Source organism: Drosophila elegans, unplaced genomic scaffold, assembly GCF_018152505.1.
Source record: "Drosophila elegans isolate 14027-0461.03 unplaced genomic scaffold, ASM1815250v1 contig_476, whole genome shotgun sequence".
Classification (NCBI taxonomy): Eukaryota; Metazoa; Arthropoda; class Insecta; order Diptera; family Drosophilidae; genus Drosophila; species Drosophila elegans.
Genome location: NW_024545863.1, coordinates 13,705,659 through 13,730,194, shown reverse-complemented (window position 1 = coordinate 13,730,194; position 24,536 = coordinate 13,705,659). Strand labels below are relative to the sequence as shown.

Sequence of the window (24,536 nt, the reverse complement as noted above, 5' to 3'; positions counted from 1 at the left end):
CAACAAACAAAACAAACAACTCACGATTGGTACAAATTCCCGAACTATTCCGATACACCGTCTATATATAGTACCAGCGTCAATCCGTCTAACTCGTGTCCGGAGATCCCAGCGTGAGGCTTTCTTTGGCTTCGATCGCAGGCAATCAATTTGATTGCCTCAATCGGCGGCTAATTAGCAGTGATGCTCGAGAATTATTCAAAATTTCCGTGTGCGTTATGCGATTTGTTTGAGTTAACAATCAAACTGCACACAGATCGAGTCGTTAGCTCTACGCTGGGGAAATCGGCTCGATGAGTTTACCAGATGTCTAAGATGTCTAGATGAAGTAATCTTCGGCTTCTAGATTTCACTTGGAACCAGAGAAAGCCAGACTGAGTATATTTCCTCGATGACCTTCGATCGGAGGGCCTCCGACGACTCCTCTCGAGGTCAACTCAATGGGTGGATATAGCATTTCGTCCTTGGATCGGCACCAATCAAAGTCAAGGATGGCGAGACGCTGTGCTCCTTTTCAGACTTCCTCAATGTTTTGTACAAATATTTTCCCAATGCGTCACGCGTTGCCTGTGTCCTTGGCTTCTGTTCGAAGTCCTGTGCGAGCTGTATATCCTCGAATTGCCTGCCATTTTCGAGCTCTGTTGTGTTGACATCGAAGACATCAGGATCAGGCAATAATTGCTCCTGTCACACTTATTCGCATTGTCCCGCCGCTCTTCAATAGCGATGATGACCTCGTAAGCTGAATGAAATGGGAATTATGCATTGCAATGGGACTGCTTGTGGCCCTGAGATATAAAATTCGAATTGCCAAGTCTCAGTTAGAGCCTTGTTAACACCTTCTGTAACAGCCTCACCAATTGAGACCACCGAGATTGATGACTTTTTAGCTCGCAAATATTGTTGTAAGTCGTGAGGTATAGCTAGCAGGTGTAGCTATCTTACAATTATTATTTGTTTAAAAAATAGTAGTATTACTCTCAGCTCAAGTATTTTGTAATTAATTTAAAGAATTAAGTTTAGACAATTGCTTGGAACATTAAAAGATTGACTTACAGTATAAACATAAAAAAATATATGAATATTTAACTAATAATTTCTCAATAATATATACAATTTGCTTGTACGATCTGACAATCAAGCGTTCTATCTTTTCGAGCGTATTAAATCTCCAAATTATAAAAAATGCATATTCCTCATTTAACTTTATTCAAAAATATACCCAAATATTTTTTAAATTTTATTTTAGTTGGCTTTCAAACAGAATAAAATAGTATATTTTTAGTCCTCATTGTGAAACAAGATATTATAATATAATGAAAACATACACCCCGAGAAACATTATGGTAAATCCAAATATTTTCACTTTAAACTAAAAATTTTTGGTACTGATTTAGGAGTTTTGTGTTTAAATCAAAGTGGGTTACACATTCATTTTTATTTTTAAGTATTAAAAAAATGTAGTTTTAAATTAAAAAAAATTGTAATCTACAATTTTCTTTTTGGATTAATCAATTAATTATTCTTATATTTATTTAAGTATTTTAAGTAAGTTTATATTTTCAAAAATAATGTTACATTCAAATATGTTAATGTTTAATTTTACTATGTGGATTTTCTCTGGGTGTGTTTAATTTTTAACCATAACCATAAATTAACCGCATTTTTGTTTTTAATTTTTGTTTTGTCAATTTATTGTAACAATAAAACGCAAAAGTTTAAATAAAATTAATGAATTCGATTATAAAATAATAATATTAAATAATATATGTCTTTCCTCAGATTATGGACACTCAGTGGATATTTGATGGTGATACCAGGGAAGATATATCCCGTAGCTGTTCGTCAACGTGGGACATCAACAGCTAATAAGGACGAAGTCCATTAACAATGATTGGGCGGAGGCCTCTGGGGAGTTCGGCGTAGACTGTCGCGCGTGCTCCTCGTAATTCGGCGAATTGGCTGATGGCATTGGACGGACTTAGTTTGAATCTCAGAGCTCGATTTCCGAGTTGTAGAACTGAACTGGACATGCCAGGGCATAGGAGGAAGGGCCCCCTGCGGCCGGTTTTATAGTTTTATGATGTGCCAATAATATTTCCGCCTTGGAAACCAATTGCGCTGCTCGCCGGCGAAGGATACGCGAGCAATTAAGACGCTTAAGGACCCATGACACGGTGCATTTACCATCCATAAACAGCCGACTCTAGTCGGTCCGAGTCGAGTCGCGCGAGCCTCGTCCTTCGACAGGACATCATTCTAATGCGAGACACACGCGTCTTCCGCTTCAGGTAGGCCTTGATTCGTCCGTGGAAATCAGAGGAATCAGAGGTGGAAATGGCTGGTTCGAGGGCGGGGGCGGTGGAAGGGATTTTCGCTCTGTTTACCCAAAACAGACTTTCCTTCTGCCAACGCCCCCGTCTCGCAAGAAATTGAGCTGTAATGGCTGTACGGGTTAAGTAAGGGACTTAAATCCTTGAGTGCTAAGCTACGTTTCAATCGTACGAAAATGTCCTGTGTTTATGACCTTATTTCCAAAAATGAAATACTTTTTATTATAATTAAATTATTCTTAGCAACATATAGGATACTTAAACATACTTAAGCTTAATATTTTTATTTAGAAAGTTGGCGACTATTCAAAATAAATGTATTTTTGCACCATAAACTTTACAAAGTATTTTAAAATTTCTCTACATATAATATATACAGCTGCGGTAATAATAATAGTAGTGCGACAGTGCTTAAAAACATACCCTTTAGGCATAAGAAATGTTGTTTTAATTTATCTTAATGTTTGGTTATCAATGAACAAAACTAAGTTTAAAAGGGCTTGTTTTAGTTCTCAAGAAAAAATATAGTGGTTTTCATTTCTATAAACAAATTTCGCTATTTTCTGATTTTCTCACTTTCTTTTTTATCAAGTTCTGGAAAAGGTTTTTTTTTAACTAGAAAAGAAAATAAATTTTTTTATAAATATACCGAAACACTGAAAATATCGAGTATTTTAAATAAAATGAAAATTTTAATCAGACCGTTCTCTTCTTAGAAACTGATTTCCCGTTTCTCGATTTCCGAATCCGCACCTCCAAGACCTATTCAAAAATCTTACACAATATAAAATAATTTAAAATTCGCGGAAATTTTCACCATTTTTAGGTCGTAAAACGAAAGACTTACTCGAAAAAGTATAAAGAAAAGTGTGTGGCGTAAATTGGGTCAGTTTTTAGGAAACATTTTACAACAATGCAGAATGGTAATTTAAATTAGAGCAAATGGCGACTGCGGACGACACGATGCCCGAAACCTTTTGAGAACGCCGGGAATTGTGCGCCTAATCCCCGGATTTGCGAGATCGTTGTGAAATATTGTGTAAGAGGTGAAGGTGACTGTTTATTGACTCGCTTCCCGGCTCGTGGGCGGAACCGGGATGAGGGCGGAAACAATGCCACTGGGACAATGCTAACTAGAGCAGTTCCCAGTTAAACAAATATTTACCTTTATTATGCAAGCCCATCCGTTGCATAGACTTGCATAACCCTGCGCGGCCTTGGACTGGCTTAATTCGCAGGATCCGCATAGATCCCGAGCAACCTGACCCTGCTACAGTTTTGAGGCTACCAAACGAGGCCTAGTACGGTAAGAAACTCGAGCAGAACTCCTAAGACCGTCGGCAGCCTCAATAAATGTTTATTAGGCCCTCCGGTCGTAAAGCGATAAAATCATAAATTCGTGTAAAAATTTCTGTGCGTCGCGCATTTTAAATGGAAAATGAGACCAGGACCTGAGAACGAGGCCAGGACCAAGAGAAATCCAAGAGGCACTATGGCAAAAAATTGTGTCGCGACCCAAAAAAATGCTCGAATTTTTTAACAATGACCAAAATGCGCGAAGCACAAAAGCGAGTTCGCTCTAAAACGTTTTTACAGCGCACCGTTTTTTTTATTGTCCCGCGTATTCTAGTTTCCATTTTTTCCCTCTGCCCGAACAGAGAATTTCTCAAAATTAAACTAGAACTGAGGCACATTTTTTGTGTGCTTTATTTTTTCTAGTTCACGGGAGTATTTTACGACGATTTTTAGCGGAACTGACTTTATGACAGTCAAGGACGGGACTCTTGGCCAGGTTCCAGAGATCAGTGTAAATTGTCACAATTTTTTGTAGCAGTTCCTGCGAACACACCCACAATAGCATCAAGCGGCGTAGATAACTTGACAACCCAAGGAAGATAATGGAACTGCAGCTAAGGACAGTCAACACCCAATGGGTGTCCTTAAATTAGATGTAGAGCAGGACATGATGATATTGTGATTTCTTAAACTATGGATTTTATCTTTCCCAGCTAAATGAGTTAATCCAAAACAAACCACTTTCTGAACAAAACCAATTCTTGCAGCTTTGGAATTTATTATATTTTTTATAGTCAATAAAAGTATTTATGTTTATAGTATTGATTACTAGTATTGATTTACTCATTAATTTAAACACCCTTTTCGAAAACAGTAAACATATTGCAAACGCTCAAATTATTGGTTCTATAAATACACAAATACATAAAAACAATTGCATTATTTACGATACATTTAAGTTTAATATATTATTCAGCAAGTTTGTACAACGAATAAAATGTGAAATCATTGCAAAAACTCTCCATTTTCATTTATAAGTAGTGGTAATTTAAGGTAACCATATATTTATCAATCCAACCGAAAAAAGGCAACCTAAAATCGTAAGGCGACATAAAATCGGGGGAAAGCAGCCGCCAGAAAAACTTTTGTAATTGTTAAAAAAATTGAAAAAGTGTAGGTATAAACTTTTTCAACTTTCTGATGGCAAGATAAGTGCTGCTATCATTATGTGTTGCCAGTGTTTCTGTTGCTGCACATTCGGGGCTCGGCAAAATGTGGCTGCAATTAAAAAGTGTTACGCCTCATGCTAATCAGCCCGGGAAATTTCTGGTGGAGAGGGCGGGGGATGGGTGAAGCGAAGGCCAATCCCTTCACCAGAAAGGCAACCAGCCAACCAACTCCGACTCTGACTCTGACTCCGCATTCAACTCCAACCTCGAAAGAGGAACATGGCAGCGACTGGCGCAAGAAAGAATTCATTATTTCAGTTTTAATTGCTTTTTTCATACTTTCGAAATCTTCAGCGCCAGGCCGGAGTCCCCATCCTTCCCCCTTCAGCCCCTTATTTGTGGGTTTTTGCATGTTCGGGCCACATCTTTCACAACCAACAACTGTTTACAAGAAATTCAATTATGACTTTTAATAACCGACAGCTCGGGTCAAAAAAAGCGTTTAACTCGAAATGATGGCAAATTGCATGTGACGCCAAACGGCTGCAAAAGAATCCGTGAAATGATATTTACACAAGGGCGGCGCCGATATGATCGTTGGGTGGGTTCTTATTCTTATGGCTATTCACAAGCCAACCTTTTAGACTGATTGCTGGAATTATTGAGCTAATGCAGCTGGTTTTTGATATAGCGGCCAACTACATTTTGAGCCCAATAAAACTCGACATAATTTAAGAAATTATGCATTACAGTCGTTTCTAATAAACTGTAAAGTGGAAAAAACTTATGATTGTCTATCAAGTACAACCAAACAAATGATTTCCTCATCCATTTCTAAAAGTGCATAAAAGGAAAAATAGTTTGTTCACTGTCTATGTACATAAATTAATGCATAAACTTAGAAAATATTAATTTAAACAGGGGTACAAAATTGTATTAAATATTTTACAGGCATGTCTAATATATATACTATTAAATCTTAAACAGAAAAAACATTTAAGTTTGAATTTATTTTATACGAGTAACTTTATATTTTTGCCAAAAAGTTCTTTAGTTTAATATACTTTTAAAGCTGATCAGATTTTAAACGAACAATTAACTTTAGAATCAACGTTGTTCCGAAAAATCTTGAGACTAAACCCCATTTTACCCATTTTTAGAGCTTGTGTTGCATAAGCCTAATGTGTGTGCCAAGGTGTCTCCGTGCTTGAGTTTCTGCGCCTATATGAGTGCCGGGTCATTAATTTTGATCATGCCCAAATATGTGTCAGCCAGTCAGTGAGCGAATCGCACACAGAATTTCCATTTTCAGACACACACAAATTTTCCGTATGCATGTATTCAAATTAGGCAAGGCGCCAACCTCCCCGCCCCCAGATTTTCCCTTCCACAACCCCCGGAAAACCCTAATTCTGAGCAGCAGAGTCGATGGCCTCAGTTACACGGTGAGAACTTCACTAGATTTCCCTGCACATGTGCCCGCGGGTGCGGAGGAATTTTCTAATTTATTTTTTAAGCATCGGTTCAAGGCTCTTCGTGTTTTGTGTGCTTCACGTTTCAAGTTCGCCAAACAAATTGTTAATGGAAATTCACGCGTTCGGAATTATTGATTTTTCTGCTGTCGCGTCGGAGGCTGGCCGAAAACTTTCTCCTTCTCGCACCCAATTGACATTCGAATTGTACAAATTTGACATGAATGGGACGATTAATGGCCAAGGTCGGTGTTCAGTTTGACAGCTCAAAAGGGGGGGCTCGGGAACTCTTGAAACATTTAAGTATGTTTCGGCCTGGAATTTGTTTAAAACTTGATCTGGCCTCTTACGGTTAAGGCTGGAAATTTTTACTGCCTTAAAGCGGCATCTGTGGTCAGGAGGGTGGAAGTTAAATAGGGATAATAATTTTCCAACTGAATTGAAAAGATATAGTTTTCTGTCCTGCTGATTGGAAAAATCGTTTTTTACATTCTACAAAATAGTTCTTTCGAAAATATTTTGGTCGTACCTAGACACAAACCCACTCCCTCTAATGTGAGAGTAACGCTTAGCAGGATGCACTGCTTGCATTTGTCCTTCAGCAACAATGTTTCAGGCACATTGCATTGCATGTTGCCAGTGCAATGTTGCAGACGCTCTGCAGCTAGTGCAACATTTTATGACTATGCATTTCTAAGTAAATTATGTAAAAGAAGTCGAACAAATTCTATGTGGATTATTAATTTAAAATCAGAAATAATACCTATATGTCGCCTTACTCTCACCCAACAGAATGTATAAGTAAATAATTACATTTTTACAAACAACATATTGTTTGACTTTTAATTTATTTGGCTGGGTAACCTTTTATTGAAAGATTTTGTTTATAATATCCAAATTATAAGTTTCCAACATAGTTACCGAGTTCAAATGAAAAAATATATATAACACAAATAAAACACTTACTGAACATTAAAAACATTTATTTTACTTACACTCGATACTAAGTTTGACTTTATTTGTATTTGTATTTCTTAAAAGAAAGGTTGCAAAACCTTGGCAAGTCTTTAATACTTGATCACACAACCTGTTCTTCCTCAGCATCACATCCTCCGTTGCAAGATTAACTTCAAACCGTGACGAAAGTGACTCATTTGCAAATTCCGCACACTGCTGCAATCCTTCTGCGCCTTTAATGTGGCCTTGATGAGGTGGACTAATTAAAGCGGCGCTGATTAGCAGCGGCGGCAGGAGGCCAAATGCAGAGTGAAAGGACACAATCGGGCAACATGTAGCTAAGTCCTGCGTACAAGTGAATGCCCGCATTGTTCACACGCAATGTGTGGGCGAAGGAGGATGAAAACTAGGGAACTGGCATGGAAGGATTCCGTTGGCGGCGCGCCGCAGGACGATAATGAACACAAATGAGCCTCGGCATCGAAATCCGATTCCGAATCGGGCGAAAGGAGTTTCGGGTAAGAAATTGGCAAGCATTTGCCAAAAACTACAACTGGAACATGTCGAACAATGGCAAAGGACCTGTTAGAAGGACATTGAGCTGAGGGCTCGACCTTGGAGCAGAATTTCAAGAGCAGTCAGTCGGGAATTTATACAATTTTTTGTTTTCTTCTCCTTTTTTTTTTTTGCGGCGTATCTTTTGTTGCGATCTGATTGATTGCTGTCAGGATTTGAGCTGGGAACGAATCCTAGGGGCTGCCTGGGAATGAGCAGCTGCCTTCTATCCTTTGTCGGCCATTTTTAAATATTTCGCTGCCAAGTTTACACTTACTTTAAAGATACTTTAAAGTAGCTCATAGGTTCGTGGCAACTTTCGCCGCTGTCCTGGGGAATTAATCATTGTATAAGTACGCAGCTTGTGGCTAAGGACATGCGCAACAGCCCCGTGCCCCTCAAACCCTCCTTTGAAAACCTTCTCGTTCCGCAGCAGCAGCGGCCAAAGCGAGAGCAATATACAGTTAAAGCTTTTCCCATTGCGGAAAAAAGCTTGGTTATCTGGCTGGCTGGCAAATGTGTCCTTATGGTCCCAGTACATGTACTCGGGGTTGTGTGTATGCGTATGAAAATTCAATCAAAATGGCGTTTCCTGTAATATATGCACTGTTGGGAATCTATAAGGACTTGAAATTATATTTATCTCTGATTTGTATTAATAATATTTTAAAGAAGCATTTAACAGTGCCTTCAATTTGTATTAGCAAAAATATTTTAATACCAAATAGTCATATTTTTTAGGGATCACATATATGACTTTATAATATAAAAGTTTGCTAAACAGTTTGAAAATGTTAAAATAATTTATTAGGTTTTTAAATCACATGAAAATGTATCTTTTTACTAAATTTTATTGAGATAAAGAAATATATGGGATTTATGTATTTAAAGTAAACCAACGATTTTGATTCTCTTCCAGATGGTATTATAATTAAACAAAAAAATGGTGACTTCTCTAATTTTCGACTTTTAAAAAAAGTTTTTGGATATAGAAATGGTTTAATAATTCAGAATTACGCTTATCTTACAGCAGGCATAGGAACGATTAATTTTTGCAATAGCTGCAAGGTTATATAATTTTTTGTTTTTATTATTTTCAAGATATTCTTCCTTGCTGCCCTTACCGAATCCCGCAGAGTCTTCTACCCTGAGCTCGTCGCTTAAGCTCAGCTGTTGTCTCCTCCTAATGACCTCCAGTCCCTTCCCTGCGGAACCACTTCACCCAGTCTCAAGACCCCGAACTCCTCCTCCTCTCCCTTCAGCAACTTTGCCAGCCATCTTGTTCAACTAAGTAGCTCATGTCTGACAGCTGAGCAACGTTTGTCATAATCAAATGTGAATGGACTGACACTGACACTGAGGGCTCTGAGGACGGAGGACTGAAAACTGGTAGCTGCCAAAAAGCAGAGAGTGGAAATTAATTTAAATTGGCCTTTAATGTAAATGCATCTCTCAATGCATCGCCAACTGCAGTTGGTTCTGTCGGAGCTTGCTCTGCTCCAGATATCGCTTATATCCCGACTAACACCGACTTGTGTTTGCCTCTAAATGGAGGATATTTATCAACTACTCGTAGACATCCTCCAACCTTTTCGAAAACCCCCATTTCCATTACGGATGCGTGAAGAACTCAAATGGCAAGGTATTAACGAATTGTCGTGAGTTTGGTCATGGGAGGGGTGTCCATTTTTCTTAGATCGTTTAATTGGAAACTGTTGCAGTTGTAGTTCCGTTGATGCACAGAGACAAAATCATAGCGATAGTTTATCGTGTCATCTTGATATTTTTCAGTTCTGTAGCAACTTAATTTTGTGCTTACAACAATCTTTAATGTTAACGCCTTGGAATTTTAATAAAAAAAAGATATTAAACATTTACTTTGTAAATAAAACAAGTTTTAAATTTCATAAGACACAATGTTGTGATAATTTTCCAATATAAGTTATCAACTTTAACATTTTAAATAGCAACTTTAACATATTTACTCCGTTTTATAAAACAAAATATTGAGCAGTCTTTTTTTTGGCCGTGTTTTCTGTTCTATGCCCACATGTAATTTGAAAATTCCTATTTCGCGTTAAACGCTGTTTCTTAAACTAAAAACAAACTACAAACACGGCTGATTGTTTCATATTATAAATTGAGCGAGTGTGTGTGAGGGGCAATAGCTACAACGTCGAAGGAACAACATGCAAGCGATGATGAAAAATCGACTGCAACATGTTGGATGCTGCTGAGGGGACCCTCCATGGATCTGAAATGGAATGGGATCGGGAGGATGGCGTGGTACACTATGGATTGGGATACGAGAGTCTGGCTCTGACTGCCCGCTGGCATCGCCAACATCAACTCCAATTACAGAAGTACACGCAGGCGTCTCTCTTATGATTTCTTTTTTTAGTTTTTCATTTATTTTCCATCTCTTCTTTTTTAATATTTTTATTTGCTTTGTGAATGACATGCGGGCTCTACAGAGAGAGCAGTAAGTGCTACATGTGTGTTTGGTAAGAACATAGAAAAACATTTGGAAAAATTACACGAGTCTTGAGTATTAGAAAACCATCGATTGTTTAAAAAGAGTTTATTAATATGGATTAATTATTTTAGGTCTGCAAGAGCTCTCAAACAAATTATCTGGAAGTTACTTTCTGGAAACATTTTTTTAAATTTAATGGCTTACTTTCTTAAACCAAGTTAATTCAACATAAACATTATCTTAACTTAAGTCAAATACAAAAGTAGTAAAAATTGAAATTGATTTTGATATTGTTTCCCAGCAAATAAAATATTTTACTATATTTGTATAATACTCCTGATCTGCAAAAAAACATAAAAATCGACTAATGCCATTCCAAGCAAATGTTTAAAAAGTTATTATTAGCAACCAAATTAACAAACAAAGGGGGCTAATTTAAAAACTTTTGATTTATTATGTGTTTCCCAAACCTACTTACATTTTAAGAATAAAAACCAAAACAATCATCTCATTGGGTGTGTCTTCATCAGCAACTCAGTGTTGTGATAAAAAAAAAGCTAATCAACCTTTAAAAAACAGAAACAAACCATTCAATCGAATTTAAATTCAAATTCAAATGCCGCCGAAATCAAACAACATTTGTTCAGCTCTGAATGTGAATCTGGAATGTTGGTAGCAAATATGAAATCGACTTTTAATTAAGGCATTTAGCCAAACAAATCAAAATCGTTAAGCCCCGAAACCGAATGAATCATGAGAACTTGAACTTGGCTGGAGTCCAAATGAACCCGAGAGCCCCGAAAACAGACCCATAAATTTAAATTCAGAGACAACTGCCAACGAGCTCGTTTTAAAGGAGGGATAACTTTAGCAGGAGACTTTGCATTTTCGAATACGGCCAATAAAAATGGAAATGAACGCGGAGCAGAGCGGAACGTTTATAAAATAATAATGCGAAATAATAATGTGACGGTGATTTAGCGGAACAGCGCCACGATTGAATACAAATAAAGTGGGGACGTGCGGGCCGAGACGCCTAATCTAGGATGATTTCGGCCTAATCTGGAGCGTGAACCGGGGGCAGATGCGTCCTGGAGTGGCTGCCAACTACCTGTTTTTTCTCGCCTCTCCTGCGGCAGCCCCCCATTTTTCCCATTTTCCTCATTTCCCAATTTCCCAGCCGAGGCGAATAAAAAGCTTGAGCGCCATAGGCCGGTTGCCGTGGCACCCTCGTCGCATAAATCACGGCAGGGGGCGGAGCTAGCCGTGGGTGCGGGCGGGACAGACTGCTTTTCGAAAATTCGCACTCATCCACCTCTCGCTCGCACCCGTTGGCCGGGTCCACGAATGATTTACAGTGTTCGAAACGCACACAAACGAAGTCAGCTAGAGGGTCGTTTTGTTGGTTTTTATGGCTCAAACGTGATTCGAACGTGGCGCACTTCAGTCGCCAAGCTGCGCGCTCGGTCTCCTGCTAAAGATACTCAGATACTCGTACTCGTACTCGTACGCGCCGCAATCCGCGAAGTTTCCGCTCGAAAGGCAGTCTTGCGATTCCATGGAAAGCTCTTTGGCGACGGCAAGGTGCCATGGTCCCCCCCATAGCGATTACTCTACCCATTGACTCCTCTACATAGGAGAGGAATTTCGGCTCAGCCAGAAAATAATATTTAAAAGTGATTACCCTCTCAAATAACTTGGAAGTTTGAAGTGCAGTGCTAAAGGCAAATACAATTATCACAGAAATACAAAGTTAAGAGTGAAGGTGAAGTGTTGACAGATAAACTTATTGAATTACCACAAATTATTCGCATCCTGCGATTGGATTTCGCCCACAACCTCTACTTAAAGGTAAGAAAATATTGGGTGTAAAGAATAAACAGTAAATTCTGAAAACAAGGAGAGAAAAGTAGAAAAATATTTATATGGTGTTTAGAGTGTTCCTTTAAAACCTAATTATTGAGCTTGTAAGGGAAACTAAAAAAAAAATAGTTTCATTCTTGTTTTTAACATAACATCATATGTTAATGGTAAATTTAAAATAGCTTGTTATCAAAATTCGTTAGGAATTTTATAGCTTACAAAATAAATTTTACGTTAAATGGAAAAATAGGTTATAAAAGTTTAAAACAAATATGTATTTATATGGATGTCGAGTCAGTGGATTGCATAAAATATTCATAAAAGGTCAAGAGGCTTATATTACAAATACAACAGTTTTAAAAAAGTATTGCGTATTGATTTGACTACATTAAAACATTTTTACAATATTTTAATAATATGCCTAATATAAGTAAGTTTGGGGTAATTTTTTGGAAACAAGATATTTGTCATTTTTAACTCCACAATATTTCAAGCATCCAAATTATTTTTTGATAGTCTTTTTATTCCAAAGTCCCTTATAATAAATATATAAATGTTCTCAGTATAATACTAAATCGTTCGGAGATGGTATAAGTTCGAAGTTCGAATGTTTATGATTTGTACCCCCTTCGGAATCGATCTCACACGGACAGTGTCTGTGAGAACAATAAGAATTTCGGTCAAGTCGAAGTTCGAAAACGTATTTTCGACCAACGATCTCACACGGACACGGACAGTATGTGTGAGAGCAATAAGAACTTGTTCGAAATGCGGAGAGCGGTGTTTTTCGAACTGGCTCTCTTTCGAACTCACATACACAGCGGCCTCGTATCCGTGAGATACAATTTGTGGCAACGAATTTCTGGTTTGGCGGTTGATTCGAATCGTTCTTCGCGTCCGCAAAGGTAGTGGCCTGCGCTGCCCGAGAGCGAGCGAGATGGCGGCCAGTGCGCCGCTCTGCCATCCCGCTCGCACACTTTTCGAATAATGAACGCTGCACTTGGTCGGCGATACATAGTCACATAGCCCTACTTGCTCGTACTCGCAGATACAATTGGACGGGGCGAATGGGCCAGTGTGAGTGAGCCAGCGCGTACGCGTATCTGTGTGTTTTTTATTGATGCTCAGATATTTGAATTATGCCCGAGCAGTCAAAGTGAGACATTGGCGCTTCGAGCACGTATCCGCGGATACACCGGAATAACAAAAAACAAACACTCTGAAACTCAACAATCCAACTACACAATCCAACAGCTGTGCCGCGCAAAGATACAAAGATACTCAGATACTGTTCGATTTTAGCGAAAGAGATGGATGGGCTGCAAAGTGCTTGCATCGATGCTGGCGTTGATGGACAGTAATAAATTCGGCGTGAAATTCGCGCAGATACTTAGATACTTAACCATCCCGCAGATACTTATCGCGATCTGTGACAAATTGCGCGAGTGCGTGTGTTCTTGTGATACTAAAACCCGTCCAAATCCGTCGCTTAGCCCTTTGCGGCCAATTACCCCTTAGGACCATCCAAAACTCTCACCTACAGGTAGAACGCAAAAGTCTAGCCAATTTGCCAGCAGGATGCCAGCGGATTAACTCTCCAGATATCCGGCTGGTTGTGACAATTATACTTTTGTGATAGTCCACTGCAGTTTCCGCCTTCAGCACAAGTGAAATTCGTAGTTCAGTGCAGTAAACATCTAAAAACAAACTCGATTCACCAAAGGTGAACGCCGTCGGCTAACTGAAATTGTGAGTAAATGAGTTTTAAGACAGGAAAATTTGATACACCACTTTGGGGCAGGTGAAAACTAGTGTTAAAAATTTAAGGATATTTTTTATATTTTTAGTTTTTTGTTTTTTTCTTTTCTGTGCGAATTTTTTAATGTGTTCAAAATAAAAATGAAACAGATATTAAGCCAAATGATTAATTAAAACCATTGACTCTTAATCCAAACAGCTTTAACATAAAACCTTCTACTGTTGATTAAAACCTTCTAATGTCTATATTTTAAAATTTCATTTAAAATAAAATAAATACCATTACGTTTATAAATAAAATATGTTAATAAATCCTTGTACCTTATTTATATTTGTGTTTAGTGGAAATTTATATAACAATTGAAAAATGTTAACATTTTTTGGCTAATTTTTTTTTTAATAATATAATGGATTAATAGTACTCATTAATTATAATCAATACATTTTAATTAGGTCTATTGCTTAAAGAATCAAATATCAAATCAAATATCAAAATGCTCTGGGCTATTTTTCTTTGACTTACTCATTTGCTTACGCTGAATAATAAAAGGCATTCCAAGCCAAGTAATTTCATCTTTATAAATCAATAAAATATGTTTGTATTGCCCGAAACCGAACCCCGAATCTACTGTGTATATATTTTCTTTATATTTGGCCTTTGTTTCTGGTTTTCGGTGTGTGTTTTAGTAATTTTTCATTGGGTTGCGTGTGCGGTATCAACGCAAGGAATTTTCACTTCATTAAAACGAAATGCAGCCGCTTTTGAAATAATTAAGAGGCACAAAGGCGAAATGTCACAGCGAATGAAAAATGCCTAACAAGCGGCGCATATAGAAGGCTAATCCAGGCACATAGCGTTATATACCTAACCCGAGTAGGGATGAAGAAGTATTATAACCATATAGGCTTGGCCCCTGTCCGGGGAAGCGAGCCCATGCTGGCCAAGACGCCATGGGGCGAACTTGAAATTATGTAAAATAAAAAGAAGACGGACGCACTAGTCTGGAACTCAAGGGGACTTCGCCAATGACCGAGTAAAGACGCTGCTCCTGGGCAGCATTCCTCGTCCCGGCAGGGCCTCACATATGTGCTGTAAGTGGAAGAAATTCCACTTGATGTAGGTCACTTTCATTCGCATTCGACCAGCTCGCCGAGGGTGGGCCAAGATCAAAGTGCTGGGCCTCGATTGCATAATGTGGGCACAACACTGAGACAGTTGTAGACCCAGTAACGTTCCCACTCCGAATCCCATTTCCAAATAGCTAATTGGAGGGAACAGGCCAGTCCAAAGTTCTTCGAGTGCCTCTTCTGCAGCGCTGTAATTTATTTGGCCTGCGCCTGGCGGAGACATTCATCACGTTCCAACCCCAGCTCCCCGCCCTCCACACCCTCCTCAAATATATCAACTCTACTTGTTCATATTTATAAATCAAAATCGCAAACACGCGAGCTGAAAATTTGTGCTAAAGTCGTTGATCTATTGGCTGCAAAAACGGCAGACATTTTTGTCAGGAAACGACATGTCTACAACAAGATAAAGAAAAACAAATGCTTCGAACGTCATATTTGCAGTCATTCTTTAATTTTTCTATTAATATTTATAAGAGTTCCAAGAATTGTTAAATATGTTTTTACTCAAGCCAAGAAATGCTTGCACTTTAATATTTCTGTGTGTGAAAATGATTAAGTATCTTTAAGATCTTTTAAGAAAGAATCAGAAGAATAGCTCCCAATAATAATCACTATACCACCCCACTTGACAAGGATTATCTCTGAACAGTAGCCAAACCATAATATATTACACAATTGAGATGTCCTTGACCAAAAACAGGACTACTGTGATGATAATTCCGACTCGACCATTGCGCAACAGATCGTAAATTATCAGAGCGGAGATGAGATGACAGACTGAGCCACAAATGGCCGCTTGCAGTGAGGATCGAAATCGATGATTGGTTTTTAGTCGGGGAAAACAATTGGAGAACTCATAAAAATTATGAGAGCCATGACAAACAAACAACCAAACCGCAAACACCAAACAGCAACTGTGACGAGGGTTGCCGCAGCAGAGGAGATGCACAAAAAGATGAAGAGGAATAATATTTATGACTATTTTTATGAGGTGCTTACAAATTTTTATGACTTTTTAATGGGTCCGCACACAGTCTCTTCCCTTCTCGCTTCCCCACAGGCCAGTAGATCGGCGTGTGAGCGGGACGACAAGCTTTGCCAATGAGTGTGACTGCGCGTGCGCAAATACCTTTATTCATCTTTTTTTGTTCTGTTTATTTTTACCTTTTTTTTTTGAGACTTGTACTCGTGCGTACCGCAAAATGAGGTTCTAGAGCGGCGTGTTTACATGCACACAAGCTACGTCCCTGTTGACAACAAATATTAAAAATTATGATTTATGGCCAGGGCTCGTTTGGGTACAAAATCCGTGATGGTGACGACAAACAGCCAGACCGGGCGACATTTGTAGGAGAAATAACTGCTTTGGGTGCTTTGTTCGCCTCATAATTAAGATGGTGGCCTCTGGGCCGATGGCGTAGATGATGACGATGATGGAGTGCTCAGAAATGGATGACAGTTCCTTCAATGGGCGGTTAAGAAGAGTCTTAAGACGTTAAGAAGTTGGGCTTTGAATAAGTAAAAGTTGTTTATAGTTAGGTAAAAGTAGTAAAAGTAAAAGTTGCAAAGGCTTAAAGATATTTAACAAAACCTTAAGTTGTGTAGGTTAATTTTCTGCATTTATATTGAAATAAGTTTTAATTGAAATTTTACATTAGATGCACAAAATTGTGAGCATACGCAAAGCTTTAAGATCTGTTTTATATTTCCCTGAAAATTTTTATTGTTTGGAATAATATTTTAATTAAAGTCAAAAGCTAAAGCTCTTCGCACCAACATTTTTCAGACATTCCTCACATTCAAATCCCATCACCTCCCAAAAATGGTAATTATCGATTATGCAAAAGTTAATCATCTTAATTGGGCAGATGCTCAGCCCCTTGTTCATGAAAGGAATGCTTCGAAAAGTCAAACCCCCCAACCCCCGAAAACATAACGTCAATATCTTGAATGAAGTTCGGGGAAGAAAACCCTTTTCAGCTGTCGCCCTGGAATATTTCCCCAAATTGATTTATGGCATCGGCAAACGCATGTGCAACTCAATTGCTGTTTATTTACTCTCACTCTGACTCTTTCCCTCCCCTTTAGCTTGGATCTTTTAGGATCTGATCCTACCTGTGGCAATGTGAAATGGAAAACGCCGAGGCCGGGAAAAGGAAATTCGTTCTGCGGTTTAAGTATCGGGGCAAAGGAGAAATTTCACTCCTATTTGAGGGCATATTAAAACTGTTTATATAACAGAGGAGAAACAAAGGAAAAACTCGGTTGCCCGAGTCCAAAATGTCGCTGAGCCCGAAAGAATTGCCGTAATTTATGGCTTTCTTATGAGCTCGACCGACGATCGCCAATCTAAGACAACGTCTGATCTTTCCCTCTCTGTCTCCCCTTGGTTTCCCCGTCTCTTTCGGAGCCCGCAAAATTCGCCGGCGTTTTTATTATTCATGGATTTAATTAACACCAATTGAACCGCTTGTCGCCTCAGCGCCGTTTCAAACTGTTTGGAAAACAATTTTCAAAATTCGTTTAATTTATGGCTTCTGTTTCTCTTCCCCTCTCACATTTTTTTGGAATTTTTAATTTGCCCTTAAGTGACCAGGAAATCGACAGACGCCTCTAGTCTGATTTTCATAACGCAACTGCATACGAATAATGATAAGAAGAAAACATTAAATTGTTTTACAAAATTTTAGTTTGAGTAATATACCTTTAACTAAGTTTTATTTTAATAGCGTAAACGATAAGATAAAATAAATTCTTTGAAAATTATTAAGTGAAAATGACTTACGGCTCGTATTAGATTTTTTATTTTCCAGCAAGTAGATTGAATAAATCAAAAAGTCTGTTGTGTAAAAACAAATGTTTGTACTAAACGTTCGAATCAATTTTCATTAGGTTAGCTTGCCAACTTTGACTGCTTCAAAATTGTAGTTTTTCACCCAATCAATTTTCATCGCTTCCATTCGAATTGCCACCAAATCGATTCGACCCTAGGTTGTTCAAATATCTGCCAGTCAAAGGTTCAAAGTCAGCCAGAGACGCTGATCCTATAATTTTGCTGATTTCGGCCTTGTTCGGCTTGGCTTAAACACGGGCGCTTGTCTACAACTATAATTCTCATATTGCCAGGTCGAAATGGTTTTCTCCAAAGCACCGTTACCCCGGCCTTAAAGCCTATAATCGGTGGAGATCGGCGAGAGTGGAGAGTAGAGGGTAGAGGGAGGGGCAGAGACCTTAAGGCAAGTTTACAATATTTCCTTAATTTTTATTTTTTGTTGCATTTTCCCCGAGAACCCTGCTCATCAAATAAATCTCTGTCCAAAGTTGAGCATTCGCTCCTTGGGTTCTTGGCCAGTTTCGAATGGCGTACGGCGTTTTAATTTAAGCCCAAGTTGAGAGCTCCTTTCATTTGGCCAACATGCTAAAGGGTTAAATTGCCCACTGAATCAAAATTATTGGTTTCAAGCCACAAATAAGGGCAGGGAAGTGCGGGGTGTGCATTTGGTTGCATTGTTTTTGGCCAATGTTCTCGGTGCTCCGCAGTTGTTGCTTATTTTAATGCCCTTCAAGAGGATAGAATGGGTGTTCCCATATTTATTTAACAACATTTTGGTTTCTTTGCTTCAAAGTTTATAGTGCTTAACAAAATACATTTTATCCACTTTGATATATCAAATGCTATCCAATATGTAAGGAATTAAACACAATAAAAAAATAAATTAAAAAAATATCTAACTATATTGGGACAATAACTATATTCACTTTGTTTACCTGTTCCTGTTTTAACCCGATTTTAAAGGTCTCTATTCAATTTTTTAACATTTTACATTAACGAGTGTTTTTTGTTATATGTTTATTAAATGCCATTGACAATAGCCCATTTTTGATTAGCTGCAAGGGTATTCATGCTTCGATGGAGTAAAGTAATATTGCCATCTCGATGTTGTACTTTTTTTGGCCATGTTCATGTGCAGCGGCCTCGCTTGGCCTCTTTTGCCTTATTGCCTTTTTGCACTTTTTCGGCTCTGGGGCGATTCGAGAGCTCCTTTCCTTCAGCTCCTTTCGAAGCGGAGGGTCATTGCTTTTGTTTGCTATCTGCGCAGCGGAGAATACGAGTTTTCCGCCATTGAACAAACATGCCCAAGACCAAGACTGCAGTATCTGCGATGGTTGCAATAAGACGAAGAGGAAGAGGAGGAGGGGGAGGGGGAGGAGGTCTTGCCAGCAAGTGCAGCCGCAAGAAGTTTCCGCCAAGTGTGTCCAGAAGAGTGGGCGGTCCCTCGGCATTCCACGGCCAAAAGCTCCAATACATACGAAAAGTATCCACTTCGATGGCCAGGCTCGCTAAATTGCATGCTTAGGCAGCCCCAGCTCTCTCCACCACAGAAAAAAACCCGACTCTTTACCGTTCTAAAAGTAATAATAATAATAACCAAGTAAAGGCAAGTGAAATTATCAGCGGCTGAAGAAACACTTCGAGGGAGGAACCAATCAAGAGGCGCGAGTCGGATACAGTGTCTTGGGTTTCATTTACTTAAAACACCGACCACGTATTTCCTAACTCTCCGTTTTAACTGGTATTTTAATGCTTGTTTTTCCTAGAGCTACCACATAGAAAATAGATACAATGTCGATATATATGCGTTGATTTTAATTAAAAGCTTGCAAACTATTAAATTGAAGACATCAGAATATATTTGCTCTTAATCATTAGCTCTCTTCATTTCATCTCAAAACTTGGAATAATATTTATCTCCAGGGTTTGTTCAGCGTTTTTTTTCGCCGCCCTTTTGCAACTAAGTGGGAGTCAACAAATTGACTTGTATTCAAGTTATCTTTAGTTAAATGCAAATATTTAGTCCCCCGCAGCTTCTTCGATACAATGTTGCCAATCGCTGAATGAGATCTCAAAGCAGAAAGTGTAAACTAATAAAAGCGTATTTATTTTGTGGTAACCTTAACCCTCTATTATACACTAAGACTTTAGTCAATTCAATGTAGAATAATGGAGGTGAAAACAATAATAATTAGATTCGTAGCTAAAGAACATCAAGCAATTAAATTGCTTTATATAATGTAAAATCTTATTTAATCACAGAACTTGTAATTAATAAAACTTTTCTTTAAAATTACTTATATCTGCACTTTTAGTTTCATAAACTTTCTAAACTATTGAATCCCTACCGAATGATCTCGTTTCTAATCCTCATCCATCCAATTTGCAGACTCCAATCCACCACTTGGACCCCTGGCCTCAGAATGGATCCCGACTGCTTCGCGATGTCCTCGTACCAGTTCGTCAACTCGCTGGCCTCCTGTTATCCGCAACAGATGAATCCGCAGCAGAATCACCCCGGAGCGGGCAACTCGAGTGCGGGCGGCAGTGGAGGCGGGGCGGGCGGTAGCGGTGGCGGGGGCGTGGTGCCCAGTGGCGGGGCCAACGGGGGTCAGGGCAGTGCGGGGGCGGCCACTCCGGGTGCGAACGACTACTTCCCGGCCGCGGCGGCCTACACGCCCAACCTGTACCCGAACACACCGCAGGCCCACTACGCCAACCAGGCGGCCTACGGCGGACAGGGAAACCCCGATATGGTGGACTACACACAGCTACAGCCGCAGCGATTGCTCCTGCAGCAGCAGCAGCAGCAGCAACAGCAACAGCAGCAGCAACATGCCCATGCGGCGGCAGCAGTTGTTGCCCAGCAGCAGCAGCAACTCGCCAACCAGCAGCAACACCCGCAACAGCAACAGCAGCAGCAGCAGCAGGCCAACATCAGTTGCAAGTACGCCAACGATCCTGTGACGCCGGGCGGCAGCGGGGGTGGGGGCGTTCCCGGCAGCAACAACAACAACAACAGCGCCAACAGCAACAACAACAACAACAGCCAGTCGCTGGCCAGTCCGCAGGATCTGTCCACCAGGGATATATCGCCAAAGCTGTCGCCCAGTTCGGTGGTGGAGAGCGTGGCCCGATCGCTGAACAAGGGCGTTTTGGGCGGAAGTCTGGCGGCCGCCGCCGCCGCTGCCAGCTTGAACAACAACCACAGCGGATCCGGAGTACCCGGCGGTCCGGGGAACGTCAATGTCCCGATGCACAGTCCGGGTGGCGGCGACTCGGACTCCGAAAGTGACAGCGGCAACGAGGCGGGCAGCAGCCAGAACAGCGGCAACGGAAAGAAGAACCCGCCGCAGATATATCCGTGGATGAAGCGAGTGCATCTCGGAACGAGTGAGTACTAATTTCAGATTAATTTCATGTATTAATAGTTGGGGAATAGGTATTTTTAATTATTTGTTTACCAGGCCCGGGTTTTTTAATGTCTTTATAAAGCTTTAAATTTGTATTCTCTCAAAGAAAGTTGATATGAGTTCACATCGTTGGGCTGCAGCACAAATGAACTATCTCAATGTGATGTTAGCTTTAAGAGTTGTTTAATAGGCACTGACACGATTTTGAGTATGTTCGAGCATTTAATGTTATTATTTATTTAATTAAATAAAAAAAAATAAAATAAAAGAAGAGTTCAAAAGCTGCGATATGTTAAGCATAACCGTTGTCATCTTTAAAATATATTGTTTCAGTAGATTTCACAATAATTATAATTCTTTTGGAGAAAACTTAAAATTACTTTTCATTCAAATCAAAATCAAATAAAGCTTTACGTTGTAAATAAACCGATATTTAAAATTCTGAAATCCAACGAAACTTTTTATCTTAGAAGTAAATTAGTTATTCAGCTCATTTATTTTAATAATTTTAATAATGTGCTGTATCACTTAACTGACTCACAGCCACTTATGATAGAATTAGCTGGAATTGAGATCCATAAATCATCATCCTCGGCGGAATATTTTACGAGAAACTCACCTCAATCGATACCTCATCCAGCCCTCATTACCACTTCTGCGAGACACTTGGCTCACTCACTCGGAATGGGTGTTGCAACTAGCCAGCAATATTCATTGGGCAGAAAGTGTTGCCGAGTGCTTAGCACCAAATTGTCTGGCAAACAGTGCGCGCGGGGAATCTTGTCAAAATACATAAACAATAACAACATTTCCCTCGCACTTACGCTCTCCGATTTTTCTCCAGTTTCGTGGCGAAGGAAAAGGGGAAACGCTGCGTGAAAAACTCGACCGCGAAAATCGTAGCTCGTGAAAATTGTAAACAAACGTGAAACGATCCGATCCCGCAGCTAAGGCCGTCTGACTCCCACAATAACTCATAATACCGCCGCAGATACAGACACATCTGCAGCCAGACAGATACAGATGCACAAGATACGGCCACTGTGGCTTGATATAAATCTCAGCACCTCGCTCGGTTTATATTTAAATTGAACCGAACAAATTTCCACCCGAAATTTGTTGGGCTGGAAAATTGTGAACGAAAAATTGTTCAGTGATTTTTCATCATGTCTCTGGCGCGCACACAGATTTTTCTTTCTGCCACCCCCCCCGATTCCTTCGGATTCTCCAATTTTTCCACCTTTTCTGACCCATCGAAGGGGCAACTCACGATGCCGTTTTGGGGATCGCAAGTTTAATCAAATTATTGGAATGATTCTTCATACTAGTCGGCGGTTGTGGGAGATTAATTGCGTTGCAAATAGTTTGACATTTGCTTGGATCTACCTGGCTGCAATCTTACCTGCAGCTCGTTTGTTATTTTGGCTAAAAAATAATTAAATATTTTTGTCCACGTATAAATCATTATATTCGGGTTTTGGGAAATAATTTTTGGCCGGTTTTATCTTGGTGGCTCATAAATCAAATTCCCCGCTCATTAGCTCATTGAAGTATAACCAAATGGCAAGCGAAATTATTCAATGCTGAAAATAAATATTGGTGAATTCCTCGATGAAAAGTTTAATTGCTGGCTTGCATTTTGCATTTCAACTGCCACTTGACAACCCCAAATCACAACATGTCAGCCAATTAAAGAGACGCTGATGTGCTGCCGCCTGAACTGCATATTTATAGATAGTCGGACTGCCAACAAGTCAGCAGATACAGATACGTATTGACTAACAACTTTTCTTGATTTTCCATTTCGATTCGCGAGCGTGTGTGCGGGAAAACTCGTTCCCTGCTCGGTTCCAATCAATGGGGCACATTGTTATTATTTATGTATCTGTTACTCATGGCAGCCGGGCAATAACAACAATAACAACAAGAACGGCGAGTATCTGTTATGCAAATTGCAGCAAGTGGAAGCGCGGAAGAAATTGATTGCAGCGGGGCGCGGTAATGAAGAACATGAACTTCGCCTGGAAGAGACATGAATGAAATGGGCTCAGAGCTACAGATACATTTCTACAGATACTCGCACAGCTCACACAAAAGACGCACTCACAGAATTAAACGCAGGAAATTATGTATCTCGTGGATCTTGGCATCTCCGTCTGGCGTTGCCATTTTCCTTGAGTTTTCATGCATCGCCGAGATTTAATTACTTTCTTAATCATATTCGGTTGAGGGCAATGTGAAAGGCAGCCATCTATAGCTATATCTTTAGATATAATTATATAGTTTCTGGATACAGCTACAACAATAGTTGCTCTTGGAGTTGTATTACGTTGGGACTAAACAGTTATATCTAACTATAGCTTCGAATTTAATTCTATATTTGTATCTATATTAGAATAGCAATTTATATGGTTGGAAAGAACTATGTCTTGTATTATGATTATGATAAATCAGTTTTAAAGGTGAGATAATGCTTTAGTTATAACAAAAAGCATTTTGTAGATAAGCTGACGGTAAGATATATTGCAGATTGCAATAACTTTAGTTGTAGCTGCAGAAAGCCACGCCCACTTTTTTTTAAGAGCCGAAGAGTCAACAGCCTGCCGAGCAATTAAGCTGGCAGCTTTATCGTCCCAGAACACAACTTAATTTTCGACAGCAAATGTCTTTATTAGAATTTCAGATGGGTGTGTTGGCATGTCCAGGATTTTTTATAATTGCAACCGAACTAAGAATTACTATTAAAAAACGTTGTTGCAGGTGCCAAGCAGCGCAAACGCCAATAATAAAGGGCAATCTTGAGGGTAGCATCGGAAACGGGCGCTGATTAAAGTCCAGTAAAAATAACAGCAACAGCAAAGGCAACAGCAACATCATGTTAACAATTATGCAAATTTGGAGTGCATGTTGCTCATGAGGCGGGAAGCAGGGGGGGCGGATGGGGTGGCGAGGGGAGGGTAGGAGGAGTGGCGGGGAGCCGGGCTGATGGCATATAATCACGTCAAGTTGTTACTGTGGCAACCATTTTATAATGCAAAGAAAAAACGCCAGCTCAAACGCCATCTTCGGCTCGAAGAGAACGAGGCTGTCTGAAATTCTGCGAACAACTTTTCACAAAAAGAGTCTTTTTTAAAGAGCTCCTGGCATCAAGTATCTGCCAATAAACACACATGAGCATAGCTGCATGTTTGGTTAATATCGCATGCAGTCTTGTGAAGTCGTTTGCCATTCGAAATTCGTTCTTTAATTGACAAGACCGAAGCTGGCAGGGCTCCAAGCA

The 24,536-nt window shown here is 39.6% G+C and overlaps 1 protein-coding gene across 2 annotated transcripts in view; it reads left to right on the top strand.

The window, feature by feature from the left end:
* Positions 1-11,690: 11,690 nt before the first annotated feature.
* Positions 11,691-24,536, top strand: part of LOC108148304 (homeotic protein Sex combs reduced) — a 30,046-nt gene continuing 17,200 nt past the window's right edge. The window contains exons 1-2 of one of the 2 annotated variants that reach the window (XM_017275285.2): positions 11,691-12,109; positions 20,233-21,236. In XM_017275285.2, coding sequence (XP_017130774.1) covers positions 20,267-21,236 — 970 coding nt within the window. In that variant the 5' untranslated portion in view covers positions 11,691-12,109; positions 20,233-20,266. Of the gene's footprint in view, positions 12,110-13,255; positions 13,871-20,232; positions 21,237-24,536 lie in introns of those variants that run through there. The other variant, XM_017275286.2, reaches the window with a different exon arrangement.